The sequence below is a fragment of the Cervus elaphus genome, chromosome 17, assembly GCF_910594005.1.
Source record: "Cervus elaphus chromosome 17, mCerEla1.1, whole genome shotgun sequence".
Lineage (NCBI taxonomy): Eukaryota > Metazoa > Chordata > Mammalia > Artiodactyla > Cervidae > Cervus > Cervus elaphus.
In genome coordinates, this window is record NC_057831.1 from 23,511,128 (window position 1) to 23,529,436 (window position 18,309).

The window sequence follows — 18,309 nt, forward strand, 5'->3', positions numbered from 1 at the left end:
TTTCATCAAGAGGCTCTTTAGTTCTTTGCTTTCTGCCATAAGGGTGGTGTCATCTGCATATCTGAGGTTATTGATATTTCTCCCAGCAGTCTTGATTCCAGCTTGTGCTTCATCCACCCTGGCATTTCGCATGATAAGTTAAACAAGCAGGGTGACAGTATACAGCCCTGACGTACTCCTTTTCCAATTTGGAATCCGTCTGTTCCACGTATGGTTCTAACTGTTGCTTCTTGACCTGCATATGGATTTCTCAGGAGGCAGGTAAGGTGGTCTGGTATTCCCATCTCTTGAAGAATTTTCCACAGTTTATTGTGATCCACACAAAGGCTTAAGCGTAGTCAATAAAGCAGATGTAGATGTTTTTCTGAAACTCTCTTGCTTTTTTGATGATCCAAGGAATGTTGGCAATTTGATCTCTGGTTCCTCTGCCTTTTCTAAATCCAGCTTGAACATCTGGAAGTTTACAGTTCACATACTTTTGAAGCCTGGCTTGGAGAATTTTGAGCATTTCTTTGCTAGCGTGTGAGATGAGTGCAATTGTGCAGTAGTTGGAACATTCTATGGCATTGCTTTTCTTTGAAATGAAAACTGACCTTTTCCAGTCCTGTGGCCACTGCTGAGTTTTCCAAATTTGCTGGCATATTGAGTGCAGCACTTTTAACAGCACTTATTACAACTATTTTAGGTCTTTCTCACAATCACAACTCATCTAGATTATTTTAATACCATCTCAATTGGTCTCTTTACCTCTAGTCTCCATCCTAACATACACTTTTGCTACATCCTTCACATTACTATCATAGTTATCTTCTCATGATTAAAATATGATCATGACTTTATGCTAAAAATTTAATTCCCTCATCCCATACCCTTCACAATTAAATCTGAGCTCATGAACATGGCTTATAAGGCCCTCAAGATATCCAGCCTTGTCTTGGCAAAGTTTTGTCTCATTTCATCTTTGCTCATTCATCTCTCCCACCCCTACACACAATGCCACTACTACTCCTGTAGTCAAAATACTTCATAAACTACCAAAGTACCTTGGAAACTTACTTTCCAAAGTTTTGGAAACTTGTAATTCCCAAAACTTATCAGGCCAAGTTCTCTGTTTTGTACGATGTTCCCTCTGCATGGGAGCATTCCCTTTTTTTTTTTTTCCCCTGGCATAACCTTCTTTTCATTTGTTTAAATACAACTCCCTTCTGAAGATAGCCTCCCCATCTCCAGCTGGATTGGGTATATCAGTATTACTCTATGATCCCAGGTGGCACAGTGGTAAAGAATCTCCCTGCCATTGCAGGAGACACTGAGAGACTCAGGTTTAATCCCTGTCAGGAAGATCCCCTGGAGAAGGAAATGGCAACCCACTTCAGTATTCTTGCCTGGGAAATTCCACAGAGGAGCCTGGTGGGCTATAATCCATGGGGTCGCAAAGAGTCAGACATGACTAAGTGAGCACAAAATTAGTCTATATGTGCACTTATAGTATACACCCGATTTGTGATCTGATAGTTAATGGGCTCCCTACATAAAAATTTTTCCTAAAGGTGACAGCTGGCTTTCATCTGTGTTATCTTCAGCATCTAGCTCAGTGCCTAGCACATAAGAGGCACTCAATATTTTTTTTTAAATGAACACTTAAGATGGGAGTGATTATCATCAACAAATCTGTTACATTAACATCCTTCAGCCTAAATCTGAAGACACCAGCTAGCCTACTCAGACCTACATATCAGTTTGTTTGTTTGTTTTGAAGAATGTTTCAAATTAATTTTGGCTGCGCTGGTTGGTGGTTGCTTCGTGTGGGCTTTCTCTAGGAGCCGTGAGTGGGGCTACTCTTCATCGCAGTGCGCCGGCTTCTCTTTGTGGTGGCTTCTCTAGTGGCAGAGCACCGGCAATAGCCTCGTGGGCTTCAGCAGCTGCAGCACGTGAGCTCAGCAGTTGCAGCCGATGGGCTGTAGAGCACAGGCTCAGTAATTCTGGCACACAGGCTTCACTGCTCCGAGACATGTGGAATCTTCCCGAACCCGGGATCAAACCCGTGTCCCCTGCATTGGCAGGCAGATTCTTACCCGGTGCACCACCAGGGACGTCCTAAGATTCACTGATTGACAACTCACCTCAAAAGCAGTCCCATTTTATAAATCCACATTTTAAAAACTGTAAATAAGGAATTTGGGGGGGAAGGCAAAACAATTACATATGAACATGTTACAGTGACTAGATTTTTAAGCTTGCAAGTATTAATACAGAAAAAGGCAACTAAGTTATGTAAAACTGAACCACTGTAGTGGTGGTACCCTGAATTCTGTTCTTCCAGCTAGAGTAGGAGACCTTGTAGTGCCTGAGTAAAGAGGAAGAGGAAAAGGTTGCCTCTTCACTTCCAGTTCCCTCAAGGGAAGTCTACCTTTGACAGTTTCCTTCCTACTTCTTTCAGTAAATCTCTCCATCTAGTCTCCAGTATCCTTAACCATCCCTTTTGTCCCTAATTATAGCCCTATCCAAGCCAGGGGTACCCATTTAGCCCTACCCCAAAAATGCTCCAGGGTAATCTTGCCCTTCTCTCCATTTGTGCAGAATAGAAACAAGAAATGGCTAAATTCATATAAACCTTCAAATATCTAGTTATATCTTAACTCTTGGCCTTTGTGTCTAAATTACTGTTGGAGAACTGATCAAGCATTGTAGCAACCACGTTCTTTCTTGTATAGGTCTTTTTGTAAGATGGGGAACCCATATCATGGAATCATGCTGTTCTTACTGGGCATATATGATAAAGCCCATTCACATTATTAATCATTAACTTTGAGACTTAATACATTTTGATGATGGGATATCTCTGAAATTGTCATACTTCAACATCAAATGAGCCAAATTCTTACAAGTTTTTTTTAGATCTAATAGAATGTTTCTTAGTAAGTTTCATTCTTTCTTACTGTGCCATGTGTTAAATCACTACTTCCCTGCAATGAAAAAAATCAACAGGTACTAGATAGCATTAAAAACTAAAAGCCTCCCATATGTGGCTCCATTAAGCCACTCAAATACTATGTAGATCAATTCTTTAGAACGACACAGTACAACATTCCCATAATCACACCTACTTTAAAATTCTGTAATTTATCTGTACATTTATCATCACTGTCTTACACATTCTCACCTATATATTTAAATAATCAAATTCAATATGGGTAAAATGATCATTTTGGTCTAAATTACAAGACATCTCTGTTTAGATTTTGTAGATTGTTATGGAAACAAGAAACACTGTCGTTATTTTTGGGAAGTAATTCTATTTGACATCCTTACTTTTAGTTAAGTACTTTTAATTTGTATTTTGAAGCCCAAATATACGGCGACCAGCCCAGTGGCTTCAGCCCATGCCACAAACCTAAATGTCAGTCAGCCTGCACTTACTTGAAACACCTAACTTAGAAACCTAATATATACCAATCACAAACTTCCAACTCAGCTTAAATAGCTTACCTGACCCTAGAAAACAGGACCTGCTGGCCTTACAAGAAAATCCCTGACCTCCGAGGCAACCATGCTCTGCTTTGCTGCTTCTAATGATCTATAAAACTCCCTCTTGCTTAAAATCCCTGGAGAAGGGAAAGAGTGTTCCACTGCTTACACCCTCAATCTACAGACTGTTTTTCCTTGAATAAAGGACATCAAACTTGTTACTGAATTGTTTTAATTTTGTCATTTGATAGCACCTAATCCTCAAATTTCTTATCTAAATAATCTACCCCCAATTTTCAACTACTTGATTTTATTTGAAATTTTAAAGAAAGATTTATATATTTAGAGTATACCAAAATCAGATGTATTCTAGTTCTGATCATAATCATGAACTTTAACTTTCAATAAAATACGCTATTTAAAATTAATGTTAATCACTATGTTTTATGTGAATAATACTGATAAAAAATACCTCCAAACTTAAGACTGACAGCAAATTATTATTATTAAAACCAAATCTGAATTACATTGTTGTTTGTACTGAAGGAAAAACCTCTTACTGGATGTAAATTTTTTACAGTTTACAAGGATGCCATTTATCATCAATAACCTGAGAAATGTGAGATACTGAAAATATTCAGTAATAAAAATATTCTTATTCCAGACTGATCTATTTTTGTTCTAATTCATTAGTTTTAAAAAATCTACATTGAGGTAATTCACATACCATAATACCCAGTCTTTTTAAAGTGCACAGTTTAGTGAATTTCAGAATATTCACAGAGTTATGTAATCATCATCATTACTTAACTTTCATCACGTCCCCATAAAAGACCACATACTCATAAGCTGCCACTCCCCATTCCCCTGCCCTAGTCCCTGGTAACGAGTCATCTACTAGTCATTTCCCATGAATGGACCACACAGTACATGGCCTTTCATGTCTGCCTTTTTTCACTTAGCAGAATGTTCTCAACCTTCAGGATACATGTTGTAGCAATACCAGTGTTTTGTTCTTTCTTATTAACTAATAATATTCCATCATATAGAGACACCATATTTTATTTATCCATTTATTAGCTGATGGACATTTGGGCTGTTTCCACTTTTTGGCAGCTATGAATAATACTCTGAACATTCATGTACACAACTCTTTACATGGAAAGTGCTCAAATTTAATTTTTAGCTTTACATTTGGGTATGGTTCATTATGTGCCAAAAACCATCTTATTTTAAGGTCAGATGATGTTCTCAGCATGAAAATAAGTCTCCTAAACCACACTAACTTGTCTTGATTACAAAATAAAATTCTGAACTGGAAAGATATAAAGACTAATTTGATTTTTATGCAAAAAATATGAAATAACATTTAGTTGAGTTGGGGTCCATATTACCTATTCCAAGTAGAATTTGGAAACATCCAGTTTACATATCATAACTTTATATTAAATCTGGACCATAACATTTGTAATTTAATCAATAAAATGGCATAAACTGTGTTAGAGCCAGTGTCCTTAGCAAACTATAAAACTGTGACAACACAAGTCAGAATGGCCATCGTTAAAAAGATCTGCAAATAACAAATGCTGCAGAGGGTGTAGAGAAAAGCGAACCCTCCTGCACTGTTGGTGGGAATGCAAATTGATGCAGCCACTGGAAGACAGTATGGCGGTTCCTTAAAAAGCTAAAAATAGACGTGCCATATGATCCAGCAATCCCATATATTCAGGGAAAACTAATTTGAAAAGATACAACTCAGTGTTCACAGCAGCACTATTTACAATAGCCAAGACATGGAAGCAACCTAAATGTCCCATCAACAGATGAATGTATAAAGAAGATGTAGTATATGTACATGATGGAATACTACTCAGTTGTAAAAATGAATGAAATAATGCCATTTGCAGCAACATGGATGGACCTAGAGATGATCATACTAAGTTAAAGACAAATACCTAATAAACCATGATGAAGAGTATGTAAGTATATGTATAACTGAATCACTTTACTGTGCACCATAAACTAACACTGTAAATCAAGTATACTTCAATAAGAAAAAAAATTCTGTGACAGTGTTACAAAGATCTGAAAATATAGACATAATAGTATTAATAACTTAAGTATATGTACTAGTCTGTGTTAACCATGTTTATTCACAGTACATTTTAACTAACCCCTGTATTCACAGTATTACAATAATGTGGCTACACTGATGCATTCATATATTAGGACTCCATAATTTGGATTAGTTATTCTGTTGCCACTTTTATGCTAATTTTCTTCATTCTTTATATTCTTCTCCTGTTTTATGCTACCTCTTGCAAGAAGATCTGATCTACCATAATTGAAAGACTTCAATATAATATTCATTAAGAAGGAAGAGATTGTGTTAGCTCTTCAGCATTTTTGTATCTTTTTAATTTCTGAATGTAAGTTTCTTTCAATATATAAAACTGTAATCTTTTTTAGCACATTGCACACTACAATATAAAAAATGATTATTTTCTTTTTTTCAGATGGGGACATTTCTATCACTGTAATTCAGATAGGTTAAATGCAACTGTCAAGTGGGTTCTCTATATTACCAGATATGTGAATGGTGTTAAGTCTGAGCTAGTCCTAAACTGCTTCCTAAAACATCAAAATACTTGTAGGCCATGGTCCTTTTAATTTTAGCCTTAGCAAAACTAAGTAGAAATATGTTTGTTAGTGTAAATACAAACAGAAAACATAATCAGCCAATAAATTTACTCTAATGCCAAATAAAAATGAATTTGAGATAACATAATCACTTCTCTCCATTAAGCATGGATAATCTAGAACTTCATATATTAGGATTTATTTACATGCAGTAATTTCTTGGATACAACCCTGATAGTGGTCAATATAAAAAATACAGTAGCACCATTATAATACAGAGGTTTAATTTCAGATATAAAAGTATGTTTGTAGGGCACGGAAGACATGAGTTCTTCATCTTCTAAGCAAAATTCCATTACAAAAATTTCTGCAAAACAAACTATCTTCTAGCCTCTACTGATAGCCCACTTATTTTAAAGGTAGTGTTGGATATAAGCAATATCACAGCAAAGGGAGAATTTAGAAAATTCCTTTTATAACACAACACTGTAAATCAACTATACACCAGTGAAAACATTTTGAGGCAGTGAATGTGTATTTGTTACACTAGTGGGCAAATTAAAGTTGGCTAATAGTCAAAGGGTAAAAAAATAAACACCTTAGTAGTTGAGAGTGAGAGCTTTTCAACTATATTTTAAGATTAAAAAAAAAGGGCTTGGAGATCAGACTGCCTAGGTTTAAATCCTGGCTTTATTACTTAGTAACTGTAAGACCTTGAATGTTTCATCTGTGCAATGGGGATTTGATGAGAGAAAGAATTCAAGGGCCCAGCACATAGTACTTCGAATAATTGTTAACACCTATTATTAAGCATTTTAAGTATATATTATTTTTAATCTCTTTCATCTTTGGTTATTATTTTCATTTTGCAATCCTTCCACCATGACTTATCTGTAAAGGTGTGTAATAATTAAGAGTGATACAGTAAAACCTAAGCTATCCGGAATGTTTGAGAAACCCAAAGAATACATTTGTAGGTATCAAAAAATAAAACAAATGGGATAAATTTATTTCCTACCCTATAACATGTTTCCATGTCTTCTAAACAGGAGTATACCAGTGGTAAACTTTTTCTTAATAAATCACTATTATTATGAATATCAATTATATGTCTATGTTAAAATTTCACAATCTCTTAAAAGCTTACCAACAGGAATATGTCTGTTTGATTCCACCCAAGGATTTTTTAACATTAAGTCCATGAATAGAATTCAGGGACTGTGAAATTGAATTTTTAAAATTACGTCTTTATATTCACTAAATCTCCCAAGTGAAAATTAGCATTTCCTTCAATCATGAATGAAAGCAGCAAACAGCTGTACCTACATATGTATCTCCAACAGAAATCATAGATCCTTTGTATCACATTACAACTGTTGCAAACTCTGGAAATTTTATGTTTATTATTATTTCAAAAGTTTGGTCTTTATTAGAGCCTCCACTAGATCTTACTGTGTTAATAATAAAGAACTTATATTCCCATATCAAAAGTTTGTTTTTCTCGGGACTTCCCTGAAGGTCCAGTGGTTAAGGCTCTGCTCTCAATACAGGGGGCCCCGGTTTGATCCCTGATCAGGTAGCTGGATCCCACATGCTGTAATTAAGAGTTTGTGTGATGCAACTAAAAATTCTGCATGCCACAATTAAGACCCAGCACACACAAATAAATAAAAGTTTGTTTTACTTTAATATTTTGAGATTCTGTTTCAATTTTTTTTATTTTGTAATGCTATGAATTTTATTTTATACTTTTAAAAGCATAAATGTAAGAAGAGTCCATGGTTTCACCAGACTGCTAAAGTGGTTTGTGACTCAAAAAAGTTAAGAAAGTTGACCTCAAATTTGTCCCAGTCTGCTGTACTCTGTTAATTTAGAACATTAACATGGTCCGTTGTATTTTCATACCAAAGTTTGTTTAGATTAGCGTAGTACAAATTAGCTTCTCTGGGACTTTTCTTCATGGACCTCTTGGATATCATGCGTTCCCATTGAGTAGGCAGGAATATTTCCTGCCTTGTACCTTAGCTTCTGAAAGAGCAAAACAAATAAGAGGGAAAAATAAGTTAAATAAAAGTAGCTTCAGATACACTGCAAGTAGAAATATAAAACATTCTACTCTTCCACTTTCTAAATTAAGAGACAATAAATACTCCATTCAATAATTTACTCTGGCATTAACTGCATGGGTTCAAATTCTACTTCTATTTATCAGCTCTGTGACCTTGGGACAGTAACTTAATCTCTCTGTGCATAAGTCTCTTTATTTGTAAAAGGAGGTTAATAAGCACTGTACCTGGTACATTATAAGAACTGTACCTGGTACATTATAAATGTTCTATAAATATTACTTATTGTTATAGATTTGTTTCACCCTATGGCCAATTAATGTTTGACCAATTAATAACATTTATATAGCACTGTAGTCCACAGTGCCTGTTCACATGCATTATGACATCTGAAGCACATAATAACCCTGTGAGAAAGGACAGTTATTATTACACCTACTTTAGTGTTGAAGGAACTAAGACAAGTAACCTCACCAGTATCACACAAATAGGAAGCAACGGAACAAGAACTCAAACCTGGATTTCTTCTCTCACTCCAACTGCCAAATCCTTTGTATCTACCACAGGAGACTGGTTACAAGAGAGAACAAAAGAAAGCTTATTCAGGGAAGAGGGAGGGGGCAGAAGTGTCGGCAGGCCATGAGGTAAGCACTTCGGTGCTCTGGAACTCACAGGGTGGTCCTCTGAGTAATCTGTATCACCTAGGACCGTGTTAGAATTATAGAATCTCAGGCTCCACCCTGGCCTACTAAATCAAAAACAGCATTTTTGAACAAGTCCCGAGTGATTGAAGATACTAGTTTGAAAAGCAGGTTCACTAATTGCTCTAGTGATGCTATTATGATCACTTGAATAATATACATTTATCACAGACCTAAGCAGTTTTTATTAGGTAATACTCTAGCTTACTGCTTTCCTTTTTTAAAACTTAAGAATTAAAACTGAAAAATTGAAAACAAACTTTTATATCCATTTAATTCTTAAAGACCTTCACACTCTTAAGTGGGACCATTAAGGTGCGTTAGAAAACTTTAAGCAGGTCAGTGTTTACCTTTCAATTCCTTTTAAAAATTAACGTCTTACTACCCTTTGCCTGAGATATGATATATTGGAAAGCAAAACCAACTCTCCTTTGTTTTCACCGGCAGAATAAAACCTTACATTTCTCCCCCTGGATATTTCAGATACTTTCAGTAAGTATTCAGTTTCTCGGACTCCAAACTCTGATTTCTTGAATGAGTTTTTAACTTTCTGGCTCTAGGGACTGAGACAGACCAACAGGAAGAAAAAGGTATTAGGCCTACTCCCATACCTAAACCTTGGCGATGGTGACCAAACGCAAGTAAACAGCCCGCCCCAATCCCTATTCTCCATCCTAATAATTCACAGTTGAGCTTAATTTCTAGGCTGCTCTAATTCCGGGGACTGGTCAACGGGCACACTCTTCTCTGCGTTGATCTTCTAGGCCCTGGGTCAGAACAGCACTAACTTTTCGCACGTGGGAGCGCTGATCAGGGGCCTTCCAGGTTCTACTTAAAATAACTGTTCCCATTTTGAGGGGCGACTTCTCCCAGAGGTTAATCAGTCCTGGCCGGCAGGCGAGCCAATGTTGCTCACCTGCTCCACCGGAAACTTCAAACGCAGACTCAATCTAGACTAAAGGTATCCAGTAATTAACGCATAGTACCTCCCACCGCACATTCCTGATTGGGCGCGTGAGAGAGGGATGTGTCGGCTCGCGCTCTAACCAGTCCGGGGAATTCCATTTCCTCTCCCTCCCACCAGCATAAGCATTCAGGGGCGGTGCTTCCCGGTCGACTGCCCTCCCCAGCTCGAGCCTGTGGCCCATCGGCATCTCGCGAGAATTTGTGGCTTTGGGGGCGGGCCCCTACCAGGAAGAGTGCACAAAACTGCCCTTAAGTCATTGCAGCGCTACAGCTCCTGTTAACCAGCCTCGAGGTTCTCGCGAGATCCGCCTCCTCAATACCAAGTGAGGAAATTGGGGGACACTTTCGGGAGGGGCGTGGGGCGCGACCGCGCAGCTGCCGCTTCCATTACCTTCCTGCCATGGTCTCCTTCCGGTTCTCGATGCTTCTCTGAGTGTGAGGGTTTCCGCCGGTCGTCTACCCTTCCCCCCAGCCCATGACTCGCTTTCGGCCCCCGCCCTCCAATTCCAGCCTCGGATCTGTTTAATAAGAAGGTGCTGTTCCGAAAAGGAGAAAGGGGTTGGCACAGATACGCTCGGCCCTTGACGTGGGGAGGAAACCGTCCCCCTTCAGCCTTAGATTCGTCCTGTGCTCGAGACGGCGGCGTTGGCGGACTGATACGCGGCGGTGAAGAGGCAGGAGGAGGGGGGAGGGGCGGAGCGTGGCAGCTGGCAGTAGTTCCGTCAGAGCGGACATCTTGTGGCTGTGTCGTGCGCGTGAGCCCCGTAGGGCCGGGGAGGCACCAGCTGCCGCGCGGGGAGGAGGCCGAGGCCGCAGCGTGAGGGAGGCCCCGGCCCCTCTGTACGTGTGGGTGTGGACGGCTAGGGGAAGGGAAGGGAGGCTGGCCCCCTGGCCGGTCGGGTAAGGGGAAATGCAGGCCTTCGGTGGCTTCAGTGACCATCCTGTTGGGTGGGGTGGGGTGGGAAGGCTACAGAAGCCGGGGCCTCTTCTGCTTAAGAGGGAGGGGGAATGGGCGCGTCCTCGCGCCTAAGCCGGAGCCTCAGGGGCAGCTCGGGCGCGTGGGGGCTGGCGGTGGCTGGGCGGGCGCGCGCGGGAGCGCGCTGGAAGGCGGAGTGTACGGTGGCGTCAGGGGCGACACCGAATAGCTCTAGGTGCGGGGACAGCAGCACACTTCAAGCCTCTCTGCTTCCTTCCCCTCCCCGGCCGCACCTTTGAGCAGAAACCGAAAGGAGCCGGAGTCTCCTGTCTCCCCCTCCCCCCTTGCCTTTCTTTGCCCTACTGACGCCGGCATAGCGCCGACTAGGCCCCGGCTCCTCCTCTGCTGCGCCCCGGACCCTGCCCCGCACCCACCCCTTTCTCCTCCGCCTCTTCCTTTCCCACCCCGGTCTCTTCCTTTCTAGAGGCCGGGAAGTCAAACTTGCAGCCACCCCTCCGCTCTTCCCGTCATCCTCGCCCCCTCTTCGGGCCGGAGCACGGCATAGAGGCTGGCGGTGGCTCTGCCACCCCACCCACCCCGGATCGCGACCGTTTTTGAGGGACTTGGATTCGTCAGGGTCTCTGCGGAGCCTGTACGAGTGCTGATTTGCTCCGTTTTTGCAAAAGGCGCCTGTGTCTGGCAGAGCCGGTGTGAGACGAAGAGACAATCCTTCCCAGCCGTCGGGATAATCAAAGAGTTTTGGCCGGACCTTCGAGCACACACCGAGATAGTGAGGAGCCAGACGAAAAGCACAGACTATGGCGCTGAAACGGATTAATAAGGTAACACTGGGGCTGAGGGGAATAGGGTCGTGGGAGGAAAGGGAGGCTCAGCCTGGAGGAAAGCCTTGAGGGGAGCAGTATAATATGGAAATATTCCTCCTTGGGTCATTTCCATTAGGGGATGGGGAACGCGGATATACTTTATGAAGAATGAGGTTTGAAAAGAACGGAACACTTCTGGCAAGTGAGGAGTGTTATCTTGAGTATGTTTCAATGGAATCGGTGCAAATTAGGGATGGAGAGTGATTTCAGGAGCCTCGGTTCTTCTCTAAGAAGTGTTAGTCCCTTCTGGGAGTCAGACTTGTCCAGAGACGTTCCCGCAGATGTCATGGCGTTCGTATTCTCATTGCTTGAAAACTTTGTTGTTATATCAAGGCTCTGTGCCTTCTGGAGGAAGAAACGTGGGAAACGCAGAGGAAAGAAAATCTAAGAAATCGGCAGGTCCCAAACTTGATAAAGGGGTCAGGGTAGAAGTCTTGGCAGCTGAAGAGTAGTGAGTGAGTCTAATCAGAGAGTGATCGTCGATTCTGGGCAGGTTACACAAGCATAAGTTGGGTTGGGAGAAGATGGGCTGACACAGTGTTGCCACTTCCTATGTTTTGTACTTGGGGCTTTTCACCCGAAGCTATTTATCAGAGGCACACCGGGAGCTGATGTAAAACCTTTCTGGAAGCTCCGTTTTTCTATGGCATGGGAAGAGGGGGGAGGGTAAAGAGTGAGATGGCAGCACGAGAAGGCTAGTACCTATTTTTGCCTCTATTTAATAACATTTTCTGGGGAAATTGCTTCGCTATATACAACGAGGTTTGATGCTCAACTGTGGCTACAAGTTGGAAAAAATAGGGTTTTTTGAGGTTCTGGGGGTGAACGGAACCTCCACCTCCGGTGGTTTAGTCTCATTTTCTTGCTCTAACTTCTATCCCGCATTTTAAGATGGCGGCTGCTTTAACTGGTTCAGGCTCTTTCCGGCATCTCTTCTTGTAATATGAAATAATAATTGTTTAATGTTATTTTTTATATCAGACCGTACACTGCTCTAAGACCTCCTACTTAAGACTTAACTATATTCAAACTCTCAGACTGTGTTTCCCTTTTTTGTAACTTGTGTGTGTGTGATGTGTTTAGTTCTTGCACAATCAAGGAGGGTGGAGTATTTCCAGCTTATTTGAAAAAAATGCTGTGGAATAAATTCAGCCTTACTAAAACTAGGAGACAGAAGGTTGTGGGTTGCAAACTTTGGTTTTTGTTAGGTTACTTCTTTTAAAAAGTTTACATGGAAGGAATGGCTAGGACTTGGCTTTACTAAAAATAAACCTGATTCTGCTTAATTTTACATTTAATGTGTGACTTTGGAATATATTTGGCAAACTGCTGTTTTATGAAAGAGATTAGTTTAGATCGTCAATGTATTGATGTGTTGAAATGGTGAATTTTATTTCAGGCCATCATTGTCACTGTGGGTGTATGTGAAATATAAACTTAAGTTTTTATTTTTGAGATAATGGGAAAGGAGTAGGAGTTAAGACTTAAAGTAAAAAGGATTATCAGACCACTTTCTGTGACCACTTTGAAGGCCAGCAACACATTGGAGAAGCATGGTTATATTTTGCAGTATAGTTAATACAAAGAACATAGTATTCCTTGCAAGTCAACACCTTTTTTCTATGGGAATTCATCCAGGCCACTAAGATGTGGAATGATTGCAGATCCACAGATTTTTATGCACGTAGAACAGAATACTTTAAAGGAAGGTCTCATTGGTTTTTTTTCTTTTACAGGTGATACCCAGCTGCTGTGACACCACTTTAATCATTTAAAAGCTCTAGAGAGGCAGTATAATGGTTAAGGGTGTGAACTTTGGAGCAAAAAAATGCTCCAGTTAGAATTTTAAGACTGGGAAAGTTTTTGTCTGTGTGCCTCTGTTATGTATGAGCTGTGAATAATTGAGTGTTTAGTATGTTCCAGGCACTATTCTAGATCATACTAAGGATGCATCAGTGAGCAAAACGAATAGAGTCCAAGAATTTTTTTTTTTTTTTTTAGGATTAAATCAGTTCAGGTGTGGCTTTGAACAGACCCCCCCCCCCCCCCAGCCCCAGCACCTGGTACTCATACTATTACTGCAACTTTAATATTACTGTGTTTAATTTTTAAGAGTTTTTATTAAAGAACTTTTCTAGTCGAGTACTCTTCATCAATACCATACTGTCTCCTTTTATAAATACTTAGAAGGTCTGTGTAATACAGAAACTGGACCTAATACTTTCCAAAACTGGAAAAAAGTGTTTATGTGGGACATTATTGATTCAGTCTATAGAAAAGTTGTGGTTTGGTTTTCAGCTGTTTAGTGTCAGAATCACATGGTCAAACTTAAAAAACCAAAAACTCAGATTCAAACAATTTTAGCAAGTGGGCAGCTCTGATGGGAGATGCTCTTTATTTTAGGCACCTTCTTTATTTTTAAATTTTTTCTTTCCTGCAGCTGCCCAGATTCTAAATGTTGATAGATCGGTGTCCTTCGTTGATATTTTATTGAAATGCTTATTTTGGGAATATTTTTAATCAGTAGTAGTTCATTTGATTAAGTTTTTGAATTTCTTTCCTGAAGCTTATGTTACAATTTTGTTTATTTCTTGGACCAAGCAACCTTATCAATCAACTCTTTTATTTTTCCTCTTGTATTTATTTGGACAAGCTGTGATATTACAAGGCTGTTAAACAACAAGAATCAAAAAATGGGAACTCCCACGTTAGTTGGTGGTGTTTTGAGAGCCATAGGCAATTTTTCTGCTCCCATTAAACAAAATAACCACTGTCCATGTATTTTGAGGAAGTTTAAAGAGAACTTTGCATAAAATATATGAACCAAACCTGAAAGAATAGTTCATGCTTTGAGTGTTTGTTTGCAGGGTGTCAGAACTGTTTGAAGCACTTGGATTAACTCATTTAATCTTAAGACAGTCCAAGGAAGTAGGTACAATTGTTACCTCCATTTTTGAGGTTAGTAAACCTGAGGCACAGAGAGATTTAAAAAATCCACCTAGGGTCACAGCATGGCAAAGTCAAGATTAGAACCTAGGCTGTTGAACTCCACAAAGTGTGTACTCCTAACCACTACATTTTCATGTTATCTTTTTAGGGGGTTGGTATTCAAAAAGGTTTCTTTTGCATATATCTTTCTGCTAATAGCTAGGTTTTAGCATCTACTGTGTATTGAACACTGTTTCTAAGCCCTTTATCAGTATCTTCTCATTTTATCCTCACAACAGCCATATGAGATGGATGCTCTTAACATTCCATTTTACACATCAGGAAACGGGCGTGGAGTAAGTTCCTTGTCTTACGCTCAGATGGCTGGGAAGGGGCTGAGATTCAGATTAGTCTGCTTCAAGAATTCAGACTCCTAAACTTGTGAACTGCTGCTTTGAACAATTTCAATTCCTAAATTTAATTTTGCTTCCTGAAATAACCTCTCCTCTCTTACTGAACGTTTAGATAATTGGGATTTAACTTTATTCTTAGGTTATAGCTAATTCTTCAGTCTAGATCTGAGCTAAGATAAGTTTTGGAAGTAGAAGTGAACTTCTTTTTGGGTTAGTATCTTCAAGGACTAAGGGAACCACTATATGCTACTTACTTGAGTAAGGTTAACTGATACTTGCTTTGGTTTCATCTTGATCCTCTGCAATGTTAATTCTGGTACTTATACAAATGGGAAGTTGAATACTCTTGCTTTAGCTCTGGGGAAAGGCATCACCAGTTATGTCTATCATATTGTATGTTAACTCGTGGGTTCAGGTGTCCTTTGATACCTCAATTCTTGAGGGTTTTCCAAAGCATTTCACTATAATCTCTTTATTAAAGAAGACAGACACCAAGTTCCTAGAACTGAGATTAAGTGTTAATCCAATCCCAAATTAGGTTTTGCATTCTATTACATACTATGTGGATTTTGACCTGGGTTACATTTATGTATTAGAATGTTAAAAACAGTTTTTAGAGAGTATAAGTACATGAGGTCTTACCAGACTTACTGAATCATTTCTCTGGGATCAGCCATAATTTTAAAATGTCCCCTAGGTGATTCTGAAGCCTCCTCTGGTTAAGAACCTCAGACATAAGCAGGGAGGGTGTGTGTTTTCGGTCATGTCTGATCTTTGTGACGCCGTGGACTATAGCCCACCAGGCGGCTCTGTCTGTGGGATTTTCCAGGCAAGAATACTGGAGTGGATTGCCATTTCCTTTTCCAGAGGATCTTCCGGACCCAAGGATCAAACCCATGGCTCTGGTGTCTCCTGCATTGTCAGGCAGATTCTTTACCACTGCACCACCTGGGAAGCCCTAAGACATAAGGAATAGTCATTTAATCTTACTGAGGTCTTAATGTTTGGCCCAGTAGTCTAGTCCCAGGGGACAAAATACAGGGAAACCTGTTATTACCCGTGGGACTCTGTGTTTTGAGTGAAGGAAGCAAGCGTATAAATGCATAAATTGGTATTTGTCACCCTGTATAATTTTTCAAAGTTACTAAAATCAACAAACATTTATTTAAGATAAGGGGAATTGTTATTTAAATGTCTGATTTACCCGTGATTAAAGCTAGATTTGTCTAGCTTTGTCTTAGATTTGTTTTAGATTTGTCTAAATATCTTTCTCCACTATATTTTGTTATTGTTAGTGTGTTTTTTCATTTATAACTACCGTACTATTTTACTACTACTACTATTTTATTTCACTGTAAATTTTGTGCTCTTGATCTAGTTTTGCTATCCGGTTGTATAGTGTAACTAAGAATGGATGTGTTTAGTGAGTTTATTATTTGCCAGTCTAATGTTAGATGAGGTTTGGTCTCAAAATGGTACCCTTGGTCCTGTTATGTGGGGAGGGTAAAAGTTCAAAGAAGTATCTTATACTTGCTCAAACATCTGATTTTTATCTCCAACTATACTTATAACATAATGTATCATTTAGAGACCTCCAACCAGCTTTGTTAAAATTTGTTGTTTTTAACCTTTAGATTTCCTTGTGTTTACCCCTCCTTGGTTACTTGTTCATGCAATACTTCACGTTAATTCTAGTCTTGTTATAATTTCATGGCTAATATATAACTGAATGTTTTCAACTAGTGGACTGCTGTTAATTTTGTCTTCCCTATCTTTAAAATGCCTTATTTGCGTTTGTAGTTCAAAGCTTGGAAACTAGATTTGGTTCTGTGTCTTTACCCCCATTTAGAGATAATGCTTACAAAAGAATAGCTTTGAGTAATCTTAAGTGAGTTACCTTAATGGTGATTTAAAGAAAGAAAATTATAGTATTATTCACTCAAGCCATTCTTTGTACTTTGTCTGAATGAATAAGCATACTTGTCTCATAATTATAACTAAACAGGAAGTTAATTTCTTGTCAGTGATGTAATGAGACATGGTATGCAGCGCTTATCTCTTAATCCTTAAAGTAAAAGAAACTCTACAGAATTTCTCAAAAGAAGTTAAAATCCCAAACTAAATTGACTCTTAAAAGGGCCATTCCTTCCATATATGAAATTGTTCAGACCCGAAAATTTTTTTGCCAAACTTCCTTCTTTTGAAATCACTTCCGGTAGCCATGCATTTCTGAGATATTTGTTGTTTTTCTTCCTTACTGTTTGTTTCTATGTATGGTATTTAAATTTGACAACATTGAAGTTTAAAATTTTTTTGTTTACTTCATAGCAGACTTGATGTTTAGAAGAATTAGAGCAATTATTGTCTTACTAGTTGGGCTATTAATACTGCATGTTGACCTTTATCATTGGTCTGAGGATATACCTTTATATTTGCTAGATTGTAAAGCCTCTTTGAGGGTGATCCTTATCTCAAAATTTCTTAAGGCACTTATTCTCTTTGCTTTCTGCATCATGCCCTCATCCATCTCCTAGAGTAGTATTTTATGTTGGTCAGTATAGGTTTAAGAGGCAAGGTCTGTCTGTATTGTGTGAATTCCCATGGTCATATAAATCTTTAAGTCAAGGGAAAGTTTTGAAAGAAATTGGCTCTTAAATACAAGAAGTAGCTTATACTAAGGGACTGAACTTTAAGTTTTCTCCAAATTGATGATACAAAATGTGTTTATGCTACTTTAGTCATTATGACTTTGATGCAAAATGGATGTCAGAGATTGGAATAACATGATTGTGGAATGTGGTGGTAATTATATTTAATATCATAATTAATAATTGTACTTGACCTTACCACAGTAGTCATCTGAGTTAAGTTTTGCAAAGTCCTGGAGAGAATGATGGAACTAGACAAACTAGAAAAGGTTATTTAGGAAGTTATACCTCAATAGCAGAATTGATTAAATAGGAACTTTGTTTTTGTAAATGTTGGCTTTGGTTATGTTGCTCTAACGAGTAAGTAGTGGTGGTCATTAAAAGAATGTTACTGGAGGTTTTGAATCTTACTAGTAACTCATCTACCCATATGTCTGCTCTATAATTTTATTATTCATAATTCTTGTTTTTTCAATTTATAAGCTAGAGAAACAAAAAGCAAATATTTAGCATTATGTTTAGACTTCTGCTCTTATCCAGTATCTGTCAGCCTTTTCATGTTTTACTTCTAATAGTCAATTGTCAAAGATACTGTGTTCCATGATGATAGAAGCAAAGATAGATCTTCCTCAAAATAAACTGTAGGCTTTTGAGTCCCATATAAAGAATGGTCAGACTC

General features: G+C 38.9%; 1 protein-coding gene across 7 annotated transcripts in view; it reads left to right on the forward strand.

Annotated features, from left to right (window-relative positions):
• The first annotated feature begins 10,027 nt into the window (after nt 1-10,027).
• UBE2D3 (ubiquitin conjugating enzyme E2 D3) overlaps nt 10,028-18,309 on the forward strand; it is a 28,164-nt gene continuing 19,882 nt past the window's right edge. For 2 of the 7 annotated variants that reach the window (XM_043870867.1, XM_043870870.1), the window contains exons 1-2: nt 10,028-10,164; nt 11,444-11,599. In XM_043870867.1, the coding sequence (XP_043726802.1) occupies nt 11,576-11,599 (24 nt within the window). In that variant the 5' untranslated portion in view covers nt 10,028-10,164; nt 11,444-11,575. Of the gene's footprint in view, nt 10,165-10,237; nt 10,375-10,462; nt 10,742-11,443; nt 11,600-18,309 lie in introns of those variants that run through there. The other 5 variants (XM_043870863.1, XM_043870868.1, XM_043870866.1 and 2 more) reach the window with 4 other exon arrangements.